This window comes from Monopterus albus, unplaced genomic scaffold (genome assembly GCF_001952655.1).
Source record: "Monopterus albus unplaced genomic scaffold, M_albus_1.0 scaffold115.1, whole genome shotgun sequence".
NCBI classification, from domain to species: domain Eukaryota; kingdom Metazoa; phylum Chordata; class Actinopteri; order Synbranchiformes; family Synbranchidae; genus Monopterus; species Monopterus albus.
This window is the reverse complement of record NW_018127995.1, coordinates 1,114,062-1,130,719: the sequence shown is the minus strand read 5'-3', so window position 1 is coordinate 1,130,719 and position 16,658 is coordinate 1,114,062. Positions and strand designations below refer to the sequence as shown.

General features: G+C 44.1%; 1 protein-coding gene across 3 annotated transcripts in view; it reads right to left on the bottom strand.

Annotated features, from left to right (window-relative positions):
• Positions 1 to 8: 8 nt before the first annotated feature.
• Positions 9 to 16,658, bottom strand: part of ppp2r5eb (protein phosphatase 2, regulatory subunit B', epsilon isoform b) — a 39,772-nt gene continuing 23,122 nt past the window's right edge. For all 3 annotated transcript variants that reach the window (XM_020611587.1, XM_020611586.1, XM_020611585.1), the window contains exons 3-14: positions 9,780 to 9,976; positions 8,990 to 9,091; positions 7,833 to 7,925; positions 7,533 to 7,663; positions 6,335 to 6,394; positions 5,581 to 5,689; positions 3,881 to 3,934; positions 2,910 to 2,960; positions 2,703 to 2,822; positions 2,313 to 2,440; positions 849 to 950; positions 9 to 231 (exon numbers count right to left, since the gene is read on the bottom strand). In XM_020611587.1, the coding sequence (XP_020467243.1) occupies positions 132 to 231; positions 849 to 950; positions 2,313 to 2,440; positions 2,703 to 2,822; positions 2,910 to 2,960; positions 3,881 to 3,934; positions 5,581 to 5,689; positions 6,335 to 6,394; positions 7,533 to 7,663; positions 7,833 to 7,925; positions 8,990 to 9,091; positions 9,780 to 9,976 (1,247 nt within the window). In that variant the 3' untranslated portion in view covers positions 9 to 131. The remainder of the gene's footprint in view (positions 232 to 848; positions 951 to 2,312; positions 2,441 to 2,702; positions 2,823 to 2,909; positions 2,961 to 3,880; positions 3,935 to 5,580; positions 5,690 to 6,334; positions 6,395 to 7,532; positions 7,664 to 7,832; positions 7,926 to 8,989; positions 9,092 to 9,779; positions 9,977 to 16,658) is intronic.

The following is a 16,658-nucleotide window of genomic DNA, read 5'->3' as shown; positions in this document are numbered from 1 at the left end:
TGATGGGGGGGCTCGGGGCAGACATGGCTGATGTGCAGGGGGGTGGGAGTGGGGGTCGGGGTCGGGATGGAGGGAAGGGGGCATCAGAGGAAGAGAGGTGGGAGGGGGAGGTGGGCGCGGCACGGTCTTCGTTAAGTCGGGATGATCCCGTCACTCCTAAGGCCCCGCTTCAGCTCCAAGTCCTGCAGCTTCTTCCACAGCTCCTCCCGGTCCTTCTCCTTCTTCTTCTCACTGAGAAACACAGACAGCATGGAGGACAAGGTTTTTTAATCTGTGAGCCTGGTTCCAAACATCTGAATCTCTGCACACATCTCTGACTGTTCAGAGATTCAGACAGGTCTGGGTGTTAGAGTCTGCCGCCATGCTAGCAGCTCTCAGACACAGTGGGGCTAATCACAGGGCAGAGCTCAGGCTCATGGATTCTCATCAGTTTTGTGGCTCTGTGACATTCACATGAGGAGGAGCCCTGCTGGCTACACACAGTAACACTCACACATCTTCAGCTGAGAAGAAGAAGTAGACAGGTGTTTGATCAGAATCAGCGCTGGACAAACTGGGACTGGAACGTCCCTGTGAGTCAGCACTCAACACTTAATCTTGATTAGTGAATCTACACTAAACTTAACTGTGGAGTCAAGATGTTCTCTCCAATAAATCCACTGAGCTTTAGCTTCTCTTCCTGTTTCTGGTGCTCAAACACTCCCCACTTGTGTCCGTCCTGCCACTAGTGCTGCTCCTTGCACAGCTAATATTAATCCTGATGTTTAAGTTTGATGACGGTGACTGTGTGTGAACTATGATTCCCAAACCCTCTGTCCGTGCTAGTGATGATGTGAAGAGTCTCTTACCGCTGGCGGTCCGACTTGTAAGTGGCTGTGAGTTCATCAAATAAGGTACTGTTCATCTCCATGAAGGCCTTCAGTACGTTGTACACCAGCGCCACGATGGCCCTGAGAGGAGTGAGTGCACAGAGAGAGCACAGCTGATGATGACACGTTCACCCGTGTTACAGCTTCTATCATTAATCAACAGTCCACGGTTGCAGAACGTGTGGACAAATCCGTTTCCTGGGCTGAAAAAGCAACTTTCAAAGTATCAACTGAACTGATACTTTGGGGTTCATGGAACTCGTGCAGGGAAAAGTCGATTCTATATGTTTCAAGCTGCACAAACACCAGCCAGTCAGAGCAACAAGCCCGATGTTATCCTGCACTTTGCGCAGCTCCCCACTTCTTGCGCCAGCTCAGGAAGTTCAAGCTGCCCCAGGAGCTGCTGATCCAGTTCTACAGAGGAATCTTCGAGTCTGTTCTCTGCACCTCCATCACTGTCTGGTTTGACTCAGCAACAGGACAAGTACAGACTCCAGGACTGCAGGAAGAACCATCGGTGCCAGCCTGCCCTCCATGGAGGACCTGTACACTGCACGGGTCAAAAAGAGGGTGGAGAGGATCACTGCTGACCCCTCACACCCTGCACACAAACTGTTTGAACTCCTCCCCTCTGGAGGGCGCTACAGGTCACTGTACGCCAAGACAAACAGGGACAGGGACAGTTTCTTCCCTGGGGTGTCGCTCTGATCAACACTTAACCCATGACTGTGTAACAGAACGACAACCCTTAGAAATATGCTCTTGTGTCTAAATCTATTTGACAGCTGCATCATCTAAACTGTGTGTGTGTGTATATATATATATATTTATGAGTACTTTATTTGTATTTTCCTAACGCACATTTTCTTTTTCTCTCACTTGTTTCTTTGTCTACTCGTTGCCTTATAGAAGAACACTGTACATCCACACAGAGCCGCTGCACTGGAGTCAGATTCCTCTGTGTCCAACACACCCAGCCAGTGAAGCTGACTCTGATTCTCTAGGGTGGAGCTGCAGCACAATTATACTTTGTGTATTTAAACCTGTTTTTTCCCTGTTTCACCATCTCACACATTATCCTGTCATTCCTATTAGTACAAAACCTGTGAACATGGAGGTGCATCTAGTAACCAGTGTCCCTGGTCATTTAGTGTCTTAGGAAACAGATTTGTAAAAATATACGTGTCCCTGCTTGTTTCCAGTCTCTACACAAAGGCCAGTCAATTGTACTGGGGAAGTTTTAACTGTCACCACAACAGAGATTTGTTTCTGCTCTGACGAGACACTGTTCACTGCTGTTTACAGTAAACAGAGCCCTTCTGTGGCCAGAGCAGCTCAGTGTGTACTTTACAGTGGGGGAAAAACGGGGAGAAACCGAGGAGCTGCTGGTGTTTCTGTACATCAATGAATCCAAAAAGAGGGCGCCCTGTGTGTGTCACTCACGGGTTCCAGTGCTCTTTGGAGATCCTGTAGAGGCTGGTAAACATGATGGGCAGGATGACGCTGGAATTCTCCTCAATCAAACTCATGATGTACTCGTTGTTCCAGTAGTACAGAGCTCGCTCTGCCACCTGGACAACAGAAACACAAACTGCGCTGAGGGTCCACACTGAAGTAATAGCTGGAAAAATTCAGGGTCACTTGTACTTTTTTTTATCTCTAGTGTTGCCAAATATGTTCAAAATACTATTGAAATGGCTGAAGTGTTCTCATTAAGCCAAACCATGTTACAAATACATTCTGTCCATGCTGGTTTCAGAACTTCATTACAGTTCAGTACTGCTGACACTGCGTCCGTCTGACAGCACCTGAGCTCTGGGGTTCGTCACTGACCTGGAAATGTGGGCTGGAGACACATCTGGAGATCTGTTTGAAGAGCGGCTCCTGGATCTTGACGAACTGTGTGGGCTCGATGACGTCCAGGATCTCCTCCAGCTCCCCTAGAAACATCACCTGGACCCGGAGCAGGAAGAAAACGTTACCTCACACACACACAGTTTGATCACACACTGTCTGTGCACAGAGAAACAACAGCCTCACCTCTTTTTGACTGCAGGTTTTTGGCCAGAACTTCAGTAATCCTCTGATGACCTGAGGAGGAACAGGAAGAGAAGGAGTGAGTTCACACCCACTGCTGCTTCTGGCATGTTGTTTCTACTAGTGACCGTGCTGCTAAAAGTTCCAGAGCTGTGGTGAAGCTGCAGGAATTTCTTCTACAAATTTACTCAGCCTTTGATTTAACTTCAGGCCGGTAGTTTAACTGAACCTGTCTAATCTCTGGTGCAGTCACTCAGTCAGTGCCCTCAGTTCTAACGTGGTCTCCAAAAGTCCACAGCTGGTGACCAAAATGCATAGGGCATGAAACTCACACAAATGCACTGTAAAAGGATGATACTATAACAAGCAGAGTAGCAACTGACAATTAACTTATCAATCTGCCAATCATTTCTCAAATGTACAATCATGACTCATCAATCCTTATAGTGAGATGTGTGTACTGTAAATATTCGATATTGTTGCTTAAAAATGACTCAGATGACAATTTAATTATCAAAGTAGCAGCAGATTAACTTTTTTAATGCACTTATCATTGCAGACCTAATAAGGACTGTTCATACATCGTCCCTGTGACTTGAGTGTCTTGACTCTGCCTCTGGGTGGCACAGCGGTTAGCGCCGTCGCCTCACAGCAAGAAGGTTCCGGGTTGAAGCCCCGGCCAACCCGGGGCCTTTCTGTGTGGAGTCTGCATGTTCTCCCTGTGACTGGAGACTCTAAATCGCCCGTAGGAGTGAGTGTGAGTGGTTGTTTGTCTACATGTCAGCCCTGTGATAGACTGGCAACCTGTCCAGGGTGGACCCCGCTTCTCGCCCAGTGTCAGCTGGGATTGGCTTAATAATGATAATAAAAATAAACAAAACACATTTTAAACACATATATACAAACGCACGATGCGTCACAGCTGCATCTCCACTGTGGTGGATGTGGAACAATAAATGTGTACCAATACTCACTGGTTCTGTTAATGTTGGGTCTTTCTCTAGGAACTGTACAATGCAATACGCCAACTGCAGGGGGAGAAGAAACCACCGGTTAGAACTGATGATTGGGGTTTGGCAGCATGTTATCAAATGTGAAACCTTTCAGATGTCTAACCGAATCTCATTGTGTACTTGTCACAGTACAACAAGAACTGATGCCAAATCCTGCACCTGTTTTTATGGGTCGGGCAGAAACCACGAGCCCACGTCTTTGGTTTCTTGATTTTAAAATCTTACACACCTACACATCTTTAAATAGTGTGGAGGTTTAAACCTTTATGCTGCAGTTCATGATCACTTGCAACTGTACATTTAACTTTGTAATTCCAGGGAGGCCACAGGTAACAAAGGGTTAACAGTTCTCAGAAATTTCAAATCTATAAACATTTAGAAATAATGGAGTATTTTCAGCCCATGTAGGAGAAATACAGGGACGGTTACCAGGAAGGAACGTGGCACACACACACACACACACTATATATGAACATACAGTGCCTTCCAAAAGTTTTCATACCCCTTGAACTGTTCCACATTTTATCATGTTACAACCACAAACCTAAATGTATTTTATTAGGATTTTATGTGATGGACCAACACAAAGTATTGCATAATTGTGAAGTGGAAGGAAGATGATACATGGTGTTCAAGATTTTTTACAAATAAAAACCTGAAAAGTATGACGTGCATGTGTTCAGCCCCCTTGAGTCAATACTTTGACGAAACACCTTTCACTGCAATTACAGCTGCAAGTCTTTTGGGGTATGTCTCTACCAGCTTTGCACGTCTAAAGACTGCAGTTTTTGCCCATTGTTCTTTGCAAAGTAGCCCCAGTTCAGTCAGATTGGATGGAGAGCGTCTGTGAACAGTAATTTTCAAGTCTTGCCACAGATTCCCAACAGTATATAGGTCTGGACTTTGACTGGGCCATTCTAACACATGAACATGCTTTGATCTAAACCATTCCATTGTAGCTCTGGCTGTATGTTTAGGGTCGTTGTCCTGCTGGAAGGTGAACCTCCGCCCCTGTCCCAAGTCTTTTGCAGCCTCTAACAGGTTTTCTTGCCCTGTTTTTAGCTCCATCCATCTTCCCATCAACTCTGACCAGCTTCCCTGTCCCTGCTAAAGAAAAGCATCCCCACAGCATGATGCTGCCACCACCATGTTTCACTGTGGGGATGGTGTGTTCAGGTTGATGTGCAGTGTTAAGTTTCCACCACACATAATGTTTTGCATGTAGACCAAAAAGTTCAATTTTGGTCTCATCTGACCAGAGCACCTTCTTCCATGTTTGCTGTGTCCCCTACGTGGCTTGTGGCAAACTGCAGACGGGACTTCTTATTGCTATATACTGAGACTGAGTTACACACAGGTGGACTCTATTTACTAATTAGGTGACTTCTGAAGGCAGTTGGTCGCACTGCATTTTATTTAGGGATATGAGAGTAAAGGGGGCTGAACACACATGCACGCCACACTTTTCAGATTTTTATTTGTAAAAAATCTTAAACACTACATATCATTTTCCTTCCACTTCACAATTATGTGATTCTTTGTGTTGGTCTATCACATAAAATCCCAATAAAATACATTTAGGTTTGTGGTTGTAACATGATAAAATGTGGAAAAATTCAAGGGGTATGAAGACTTTTGGAAGGCTCTGTGTATTTTATTACCTGCGCGTGGAAAAGGGACAGACTCCTGACAGTGTGGAGGGGGATCAACACTTTGACCAGAAACTGTTTGTGTTCAGCTTTCAGTGGCAGAGCAAAACCGTTGATTATACTGGAGGAGACAGTTGGGAGGACACAAAGAAAACAAAGAAAAAACACAAATTAAACATGAAAGCACTTCACTGAGAGTCTCTGAAACAAGTGGAAGATGGATGGACAGCCAACAAAGGGCGACGAGCCTGGTAGAGAATAGAAAGATATAACTGATGATCAGGCTCAAACAGAACGGACGGCATTGTTTACACGCTTCAAACGATTTCCATCGTTCGACCTCCTGGGGGGCCCCGACCCTCAGGTTGAGAAACTGCCTGGCATTCCATTTACATCAGTATGAGGATTCTCATGTGTGCTGCTCTTGGGTTATACTCACCAAAAAATGTTTCCTCCTTTTTAAGCTAATTAGTTCTTGTTAACTAGCACAGACCATCCAACACATTTGTCTTTGCACGTGACACACCTGTATGAGTTTGAACTTGTTAGGTTACACATCGACTGTTCAGCTGAGAGGATTAATTCACTGGTCTACAGATCAAACTCTGCGCCTGATTCTTCCCTGAACATCTGTTTATATGGAGCCGGTTTCACCATTTCTTATCCATCTTTCCTGCTCTCAGGTCTCAGTGGCTCTGACTACAAGCATCAGCTACCAGAGCAGAGTGTGACCGTCTGTGTGTGATGGGCAGAGGCCTCCACATACCTCCCCAGGATCTCCAGCAACTCGGCCACCCCGTTGAAGTGCTCCGTCTCATAAACAAAACTGCAGAGCAAACAGACAAAAGACAGGAGGCGAGAAAAAGGTTAAGCAACCAACACTAATGAGTAAAGCTGGGACAATCGGATGTGTACATGAGGGGCGGAACAACAAAAGCAACACTAGGAAACGATTTCCCTCCACTCCACAGATATCAGTGTCAAATTCCGACCTCCTTGTCAGAGTCAGCTACTACTGTGGGGTTTGTCAATAAGGATGCCAGACTTCTCAGCCTCTGGAGCCCCGTTCAGACATGCACTTTGTTATAGGCAGGTGTGAATAAGTGCACAAGTCAGTTTTATTTCAAAGTCAGGTCAACCATCTTTTACTAGGCTGGACCTGTCACTTCTCTACTACATGATACAAAACTGAATTAAACGCTGTTAGCTGCCATGCTTTTTAAGAACAGGATTAAATGAAACACTTAATTTAACCCTTAATGACTTTTCACATAAAAACCTGTTTGATAAAAAATAAATTTAACACTGATGGAGATTCTTCTCATGTCAGATGATCATACACTGTGACCCTGAGTCGCCATGTTTTCATTTTCCAGACTTGACAACTAAAACACTTCGCATACAGAACATGAGCTAGTCCAAACTTGACATCATCTCATTCTCTGTTTGTGCACTGTCAGATATAAAAAAAACTGTCAGGATTAGATGAATGGGAACATGTACTTAGTGGAGTTCCTGTGTGTCCCAGGAGATAAAACTGCTCATTAACTGAACATTCATGTGGAGATTTCCTGTCAGAACTGGCCACAGGTGCAACCTGAGAGACAAGTGACTGCTCTCCTTTTCTCCTGTCATGTCAGGATGAAGCAGTGAGGAAAACCGACTGTCTCTGAACAAGTTGTAATATTCTGATGGCCCAGAAACAATGAGTTTGTTTTGTTTTGTTTTGTTACCAGCTTGATTTTGCTAATGTAAAAAAGTTTCTATCGATGGAAAGGTCCCAGAAAAGTGTGAGGGAAAGCACAGAATCATCTCTACGAACTTTTCATTCAGCTCAAACTTAAAGTCATGGTCATGAGAATCACCTGTTTCGACTTCTATAACCTGAAAATGAAAGGAGTAAAAAGGCTCCATCAGCTATGATGTGGTACAAACTGAAACTTGAAGAGCAGGTGTCTACTCACCGTAGAAAAATATTATTGATCTGTTTTCGTATAAAAGCCCTCAGCCCCAGGAATTTGCCGTAGATTCTATGCAAGACTGTCTTCAGGTAGTCCCTCTCCCGAGGATCCTCACTATCGAACAACTCCAAGAGCTGGATGGAGGGAAGAAACACAGAGATGAGAGAAGAAACAAAAGGAGTTAGCAAGAAAATAAAAAGGGGAAAAACTACTGAGACAAACGAGACAGCCAGTAGAAAAACAGGGGAAAGAATAAATGAAAGAACAAACAAGAAGCTGAGCTTTGCCTGCAGACTGACTCACCTGTAGGACAAACTTCTGGTCTATGTACTTTTTGGCAATGCTGGGCTGGAATTCCTGACTCTCCAAGAACCGGATGAAGAACTCGTATACCAACTGGAGAGAAGGAGAGGAGGAGAAGGGACAAGGGAGGAGCAGAGGGAGAGGGAGGTGAGTTTAAGTTTGTGCTGAACCTGAACTGCTGAGTGCTGTGCAGGAAGACCAGTGTCTGTGTGTTCAGGTTTAAATTCACTGAGCAAAAACTATGGTTAACTTTGGACACAAACCCGAGTCAGTGTTCCTGAGGTACAACAACAAGCTGGAAAAATCTGAAGACTGATGTGCTCCTCTTAGAAATGAGAGCCCTTAAACTAACCCATAAACACTGGGACTGGACTGGATTAAAGGGAACAGTTAAGGGGTCAAAGGTCACAAAAGGCAAAGCGTAAAGTAGGTAGAGCAGGGTAAAGGAAAATGTCTGGTTCAGTCAGGATTTCAATGATAACGGGAGTCTGAATGGACAAAAACCTTGTTTATGACTTGGGACAAAAACAAGAAAAAGGATTTACCAGGAAGCTTGTCCTTGAGATTTGCATCTCATTTCTAAAGGAATCCTGGGCAGCAGGTGCACAGAGGAGGAGGAGGAGGAGGAGGGGAGGTGAGGTGAGGTGAGAGGCCAGACAGCCTGGCTCTAGACCCGAAACAAAAACCCACCCAACCGCCAGGTGTCAAATACAACCGCAAAGCACTGATGGCATTGATGCGTCTTCAAAGAATGGTGTCGCATTTTGCAAAATACACTTGTTCACTGGTTTCTGAGAATAAGATTAGGAAAACCCAGACCACTTCTCCTGCCTGGAAGAACGGGACACAGCCCGACTCTGGAGCTCACCGCTTAACATGGCATATCTTGTTTGTTTAATACATACACAAACAGAAACAGCTTGGGGGGACTACAAGGTCAAATCAGCTGTGTGTGCAGCATCACTGCAAATGTCACACAACTCAGTGCTTTCCCCTGCTATGGCTTCAACAGGGTGACATCCTGGTGGAGAGCACTGCAAAGGAGCTGAGCCAGTTCACACTGGTGTGTACCTCACTGTGTGCATCCTCACCATTAGACAACGCCACGGTAAATACACAACATATTAATCAACACACACATTTTCAGCAGCATTCACCTGTAAGTGAGGCCAGGAGGCCTCGAGAGTGGGCTCGTCCTCCTCAGGGTCAAACTCATTACTGTCACTGGGCGGAAGGGTCCGGAATATGTTGTGAGACACCTGGAAGACAACACAAAGGGGACACCTGAACAACTGGCTATGGACATGTGTGCAAGCTTAAATCCTTAAATTCTGACCAGGGGTTAAATGGTGCTGGAACAAGCCGGATGCAGACCCTCTCAAACTGGGAGGAGCACCTATTTTGACAGACCTGAAAACTCATTTACATATGATAGAAAGTGATTATATGAATAATGTATAAAAGTCCAAGGTCTAATACTTTTTGTACAACTAGACTCTTACAATAGCATGTTAGACTAAACTTAGAATAATTAAATACAATATAAACAGGCATTTAGGCTGATTACGTCACAAAATAACAAGCCCGTGCAGGTCACACTGGGTCAGGTGCACATTCACTGTCACGCTATGTTAGCCACGAAGCAAAAATCATCCACTACAAGCAGACAACCCCTGCCGTTATCATGGGGGACAACGCCAGATGTAATGCGCATTATCTAACTGTGCTGTTGTGTTAGGTCTGAGAAGATCAGAGGTTCACACCTGTAGCTCAAATTGACAGTTGTAATGAGAAGCTACTCAACGCTCACAGTCAAAACAGCCGAAAAACACTGCATTAAGAATAATTTCCATGTCAGTATCCATACATCGGGTATCACTCTGGCTTCAGTATCTCCAGCGTGTGAGTCCAGTGCGTACTGAATGTGTGTTTGTCCCACCACCTCACCATTTTGACGACCTCGGGGTAGGCCTGTTCTGTCAGGTAGCCCCGGCTGACGGTCACGTAGTCCACCAGCTCATTGAGTGTGGAGCGCTTGTACTCCTTCATCTTGAGGTCTGACAGTGTGTCCATGAAGTCAAAGATAGTACAGCACTGCTGTAGCTTCTTCAGGAACAGCTCCGGCTGCTCCGACGCTGGTACGTCTGGACGCACAATTCATACACACACACACACACACACGAACACAGCACACAAACAGAGGGGAAGAGAAAGAGACAAGTCTGTTAAACTGGTGCAGAAATAAAGGTGAACCTTCCATAGAGGTCAGAACTGCAACACCAAGGCTTAAATAAGACAGTGAAATTTAAAATGCACGGGGCGTCCTGGTGAGACTGTGGCCTGAAGGGCACCGCACACAGGTGGCCTGTGACGTACGTCAAAACAATCACACCCATTTTCTCCAAAGAAAGCCCACAGACTGAGGAAGAACAGCCGAGTGTCAACGCTTCAGGATACGCCACCGTCCTATTGTCCCAGTGTCGATGTTCATCAAAAGGATAAAATACTTCATTTATCAAGTCTTTGAAATGAATTGAAAGTTAAATCAATAATAAAAATGATCAATTCTAGAAAAAAAAAGCTATGTATAAACAAGTGTTTGTCTCCAGTGGCAAGTTAGAGAAACTGGAAAAGAAGTGTACTGAAGAACAGATGCAGGAGAAACTCTGTCCATGTCCAGCAGTAACAAATAGGTTTGTTTTGAAGAGCAGCCGTTTGTCTTGAGCAGTAATTTGACATCAGTTCTTTTGTTCTGTTGTCAACTCTGCTGCAAAAACGTCTGCCTGTTTGGTATAAACACAAGATAAACAGGGTGGTTTGTTTAAGCTAGGAGTCACCTGAGCTCAAGAAATCTAACCTTCAAAAGTATGTGTTCAGCAGTAGCACGATTAGTGAGTTTGTCACGAAAACACAGGATGCTAATACCGCAAGCATCAGGCAGGGGAAATGTTTCCTGCTCTGCATTAGCTTTCACCTTTTCATCTTCCCTGCAGACCTGCTCTGTACATGGAGGATCAGTGCCACAGCCTCATTACCTAGCTGTGGCAGAGGCTGAGCTGTCACCAACCACATAGAGAAGCAGGCAGAGCAAGGAGACGTCTTTACTCTGATCCCACGGTGACAGACAAGGCAGAGGGTCACACAGAGTTCGGACCTGCACAAAGATGAACATCATCCCCGATCACTGAAACACAGACCTCATGTCGCCGTCCCTGCAGGACGGGGGCCACGATGTAGGAGAGAAGGCAGTGCACTCTTAAAACTGTGTGTGAGACTATGCTGTACAGTTACACTCCAAAGCAGTCGTTTGCACTTTGTCACAGACAACAATGAAAATAACTGTTAGCTGCAGGCCTGAAGACTTCATGGTTCATTGTGTCTGGTCAAACTAAGAAAACCATGACACAAAGGAATGAAGTTGAGTGTATTACTTGTATAAGTGAAACATGCTTTTCCCCTTAAATCCAACTTTCACAGACACATAGGGACCCAGTGTCAGTATGAATGGCTACCATCCCCTTCCTGAGGCTCTGACTATTCAAAGTGCAGCTTCCTGTCCTGGGAAACAGACCTCATCAATCGCATTTAGTGTGATTATACTGAACATGTTTCAATCCAAGTACCACTGGTTACTTACGACCTGCTGGCCTCCTGTGTCAAACCAGATCAATGAGGCTGTGTCACAAACAAACCCAAACCCTGACTGAGTGCCAGGAGTCCTGAGAAAACGAAACAGGTGCCTACAAGTGAACCATCACAACGCAGACAAGAATCCAGAATTAGTTTGGTTCTATTGCTTACAACATTACTGATCTGGTTCACTGGCAGCAGTGAAATGACTTAATACACATCAAACCAAGCGCTCAAACCTGGCCCAGTGTGTGAGATGAAAAAACTACTTCCATTAGATGACTGTGCACAGCTGAGTGGTGCATGGAAAGTGGCTGTTATGCCCGCTTTACAAACGATTGTCTCTCTCAGACTAAGTTTCTGGGCCAAACCTTCAGTGTGGCCATTTGAAACAGCTGCACACAATTCTGCCTTTAGACATGATCAGACAATGTGCTCGTTTGTCCGAAGCAAACTAATACCTCGGACCACACAGAAGCTCAGATAAGCTGCTGTTCGTCAACACTTTTCAAACCACGGCACTGTCCATACAGGAACACTAAAACAATGGCTCCCACATTTTAGGAGCCATTTGTTGTTTACAGAGAGAGAATGAAGGGGGGCGGTGTCCTTGTAGCCGAGCGGCCAGGGATTTTCTTTCACCAGGTTTATAACTTCAGCACCGCCGGAAATCAAATAAAATAAGGCATGTCAATAAACAAGACGAAAGCACAGCAGCACTCATTTTAAAGAACTGATCTAGTCACAATAGACCATCTGTGAAAATTAAACAGCAGGGTTTTCAAACCGGTGTTTGCCTGGACCACGTTACGCTGCAAGTGCACGTTTCTACATGTGTGTCTGTGCAATCTTGCCTGTGAATGAATTTGCATTAGGGGTGGGCGAGATGGCTATAAGATATCATCAGTCCTCCACAGGCTGTGCTGCACTATGGCACACCCATGACATACAGTGCACGAAGCTGTGAAATGTGGCCAAAAGAGGTGTGTGTGTGGTTTCATCAAGATTCAAATACTTGATCAAACGCCATGTGCAGTGAAATGCAATGTAGCATGGCTGTGCTAAAAAGGCCAGGGTGTAATAAAGTATTAGAAGTACAATAAGAGTAAAAACAAGAATTAGAAAGATAAAGAACAAACATTCAAATGTGAAAACAAACACATGTAACATAAGTGTTAAAATATCAAGCAGCCTGGTGTGTGTGGGTTGTGCCATCTGTCAGTGCATAAAAATATAAACTATACATATGCCACAGACATACTGTACTCTACTACAGAATAAAATTTCATAAACACTCCAGTCAAAGTATGTGAATAGCGAAGGTGGTGCAGTGTCTTCACACAGGGCTGAATAAGGCTGAAGACATTCTGAGGTCAGGTCACCATCCTGCTGGCCAGGGGGAAATATTTCCTCTCAGTCTCTCTGAGTCGTGGCTGTAGTGTCAAAGCACTGAAATATTGATATCTGGAATAATATCTTAAATATAAAACATCCACACAGCTCCTCTCTTTGCAGCGTAGATGATGTGTTTTGTGTGTACACTTGCTGTGGGTGTCTACAGTGTGTGCAGGTCCTTGTGTCTTTCGCTCAGTACAGTTGTATACAGTACACTATACTTCATTACAATAATTACTGGCTGCAGGATTCGGGGTCAGCTTGGGTCACAGGAGCCCGGGGCTGCTGGATGCTGCAGCTCTACCACTATAGGAGCATGTGAACGGCCTTAAAGGAAGTTATTAATAGACGATAATCACACAGGACACAGTAATCCTCCTGAGAGAGACAGAGAGCACAGCTAACTGTCTCGGAGCAGAGCGAGAGAGTATGACTGTGTGAGAGGAGCAGAGAGAGAGGGGCTCTGTACTGCTGTGTGCATGAAGTGTGTGTTGGACTTTAACTAAAGTGTGTGAGAGAATGTGTGACTGCAGCCTAGAAAAACCCAGAAACTACCTGTCAAACACATCCGCAAAGAAGGCTCCTGGAGTACACACACGGCCCCAGCCAGGCCCATACATCAGCACAAAGAGCAGGCCACGGTGAGATACTGTCAGCTTTGGAGCCTCTAACACCACAGATCAAACCTCTGCATCCTGCATAAAGGGGGATAAAGTTAAACCAGTGAACCAGTCACCAAGACCGTTAACCCTTTGACACATGATCATTAACAGGTCTGCAGCCAACAATGATTTGTACTTTTGTCCTTTTTTTGCCTATAAAATGTAAAAAGAATTCTAATGACCAAGTCCCAGAGCTAAAGGTGACGTCTTACAATGAGCTGGTTTGTTCATCAGATATTAAATTTACTATAACATCAAACTAGAGCAAACCAGAAATTTATATCATAAGTTTACCAGCTCTGTATTTCATTTTGGTTACTTACTAAATTGATTTCAATGTAGACAGACCTCTTTACTGATGCAGCTAGCTGATTGACAAATACTTAATCAGCAATGGTTTGTCTAGGAACCAAACATCTCTGGGTTATAGACACAATCTGAAGAGATCACCTTGGACTCTGAAATATGTGATGGACCTTTTTTTTTGCTTATTTCCAACATTTTCTTTTCATAAAATGACTTAATATCAAAACAGTTTTTTTCCTCTCAACACAATCATTGATGAATGTTTTCAGCAGCAACTATTGAACAGGAAAAAAATCTGTTTATTTCAGTAAACACATGCTATGAGTGTGTTACTACACACAGGATGTCAAGTATGTGTTACCTTAGCAGGACTCAAACATGTCACCTTGACAGTTTGAGCACTGACAGTGCAAATGCTTGTAAGAAGCTCAGTCCGATCAGAAGTCTCCCTCCTCCTCCACTATAGTCCACCACACTGCAGCTACTATGTCCTCTTCAGATGCTCTTAACATGCACACCGTGGACAACAGGATACCTTAAACTAGTTAAACAATCCAATTTTTGCACATATTTATGACCAGGTTGGCATTTGGTCTCAGTCTCAGCTGTGCAACCCAATGTGAATCCACCTATAAAGCTATGCAACAGTGAGCTGGTGTTACTGCTGCTTCATCACGGTTATACCAGGAATGAAGCATAAAAGCAGAAAGTGCTAACAGTTGTCAAGGCTACCAGCTTCTTCCAAATCACACAAAACTTGTGTGGCTGCACAAGCGAATTCAATGTGCCAAGTGAAGGGACAAACACCAACTGGCCAGGCCAACACTAGAGCACTAAAAGTTAACATGTAAGACCAACTAGAATGACCTCTTTACAACCCCTGAGCCTAATCGCTTTCTCAGGCTATGTGAACCTGCTACTTATATGTGAAATCTTAAGCATGATAAATTCTGTCTCTATTTAAAGCCACTAAAATGAACAAACTGATCAGATAAATTTGTCATCAGACCTAAACTGAAGCTCCTTCATGTCTAAAAGTAGCCATATTACTTTTACCATCCATCTTTATCCTTTTTTTGAAACTAGCAGCCACTGTGGTCAGTAGATGAACATAATGGTTGAAGTGAGTCTTTGGCAGTTGCTGAGTCAGTCTGTCAGCCTCTCTGTGCACAGTCCAACCACCATCATTTGGAGGATTAGTACAGTTAAATCACAGAAGCAACAGCTCGTGGAAGTCACTGTGGCCAGTGAGACGTGGGGTTTATCGGCCACTGTGGCAGGCAGACAAGAAAGACATCTACTACACAGATCAGCTGCTCGTGTTCTGTTCAGGTTTACTGAGATGCCCAGATGCTTCACAAGGGAACCTTAGAACGGGCAGACACTGTGCGACTTTTACAACATGTTAACTCACACTTTGGTTTAATCTACACAGCCTGAATCTGCAACTTCTCTCCTCACACTGCATGTTTGAACGCAAGTGCCCACACTGGGCATTTAAACAGACAGCAGAGTTCCTGTATGCTTGCTGTCGTGTTTATGGCCGTTTCCAAGATGATAGAAACCCATAAAAGTTGCGGTGCGACATATGTTGTTGTTACTGTTGGTGGAGTTCTTGTGATTCCTGCCAACGCTGGAGCACTATTTCAAGAAGATGCTCCTATGACAGGGAGGGGACAAACAACATACAGGGGTAGTACTTTCACCTAGCTTATCCCTGCAGTGATGTATTGTACAGTCTGATTGCTGTGGGGAGGAACGACCTACGGTAACGCTCCCCAGTGTAAGAAGGGGCGTTACCGTAGGTCATTCCTCCGCCCCGGGTATCACCCTGTACAACACATCACTGCAGTGATAAGCTAGGTGAAAGTATGAGGGACTATGTAATAGTCAACTGAGGTGCAATACTCAAATCCTGGGGTAACATGCATGGTTAATATGCACATATGTAAATTCTGTTCTTGATTATTCAAATACTTGATTCTGTCTATTTTTGAGTACTTGGAATTCATTTATCAGGATGTGTGTGCGGTGCCTGTTCTCATGGTGATATGCTGTTTGTTCTCTATTGCTGCTTGAGGTACTGAAATTTATTATATAAAGATATGTATGCGGTGTCAGGAACGACCTACGGTAACGCTCCCCTTCTCTATTGCTGCTGAAACACTGAAATGTCCCCATTGAGGGATCAATAAAGTACCTACCTACCTACCTACCTACCTAGTACAGGGTGGAGGTTTGTCAAAGGCAAATCAAAGCCAATGGAACCTCCATTTGATTATTCCATGTGATTTAGCATATACTTGCTGTGTTTATTTACAATATGCAACCCCAAAATATTTTGTTTACTATAATGTAAGATGAAGAAAAGCAGCTATTTAACGCAACAATCAACTGACCAGTTAATTCACTAACCGTTATGGCACCAACGCCCCGTGATGCTTATTTGGACCACAGTCGGTCTGAGTGCTGAGTATAGTTGTTTTTGGCGACCTGTTTTCATTTTACTTTTAGTCTAGTCTTTGTGTGAAGCTGTCATTTTAGTTTTTATTAGTTTTAGTCACATTCAAACTCTTTTTAGTCTAGTCTAGTTTTAGTCGACGAAAACTGATGACATTTAGTCTAGTTTTAGTCAATGAAAATTGACTTTTTAGTAATGCAGTTCTATTTAACTTAGTCAATATAGTACAAGTAACTAGTAGTATAGACGAAACCAAAAGTTTCTAACAAGGTTATCTTATTACCGTATTTTCCGGACTATAAGTCGCTCCTGAGTATACGTCGCACCAGCCAAAAAATGCATAATGAAGAAGAAAAAAACATATATAAGTCA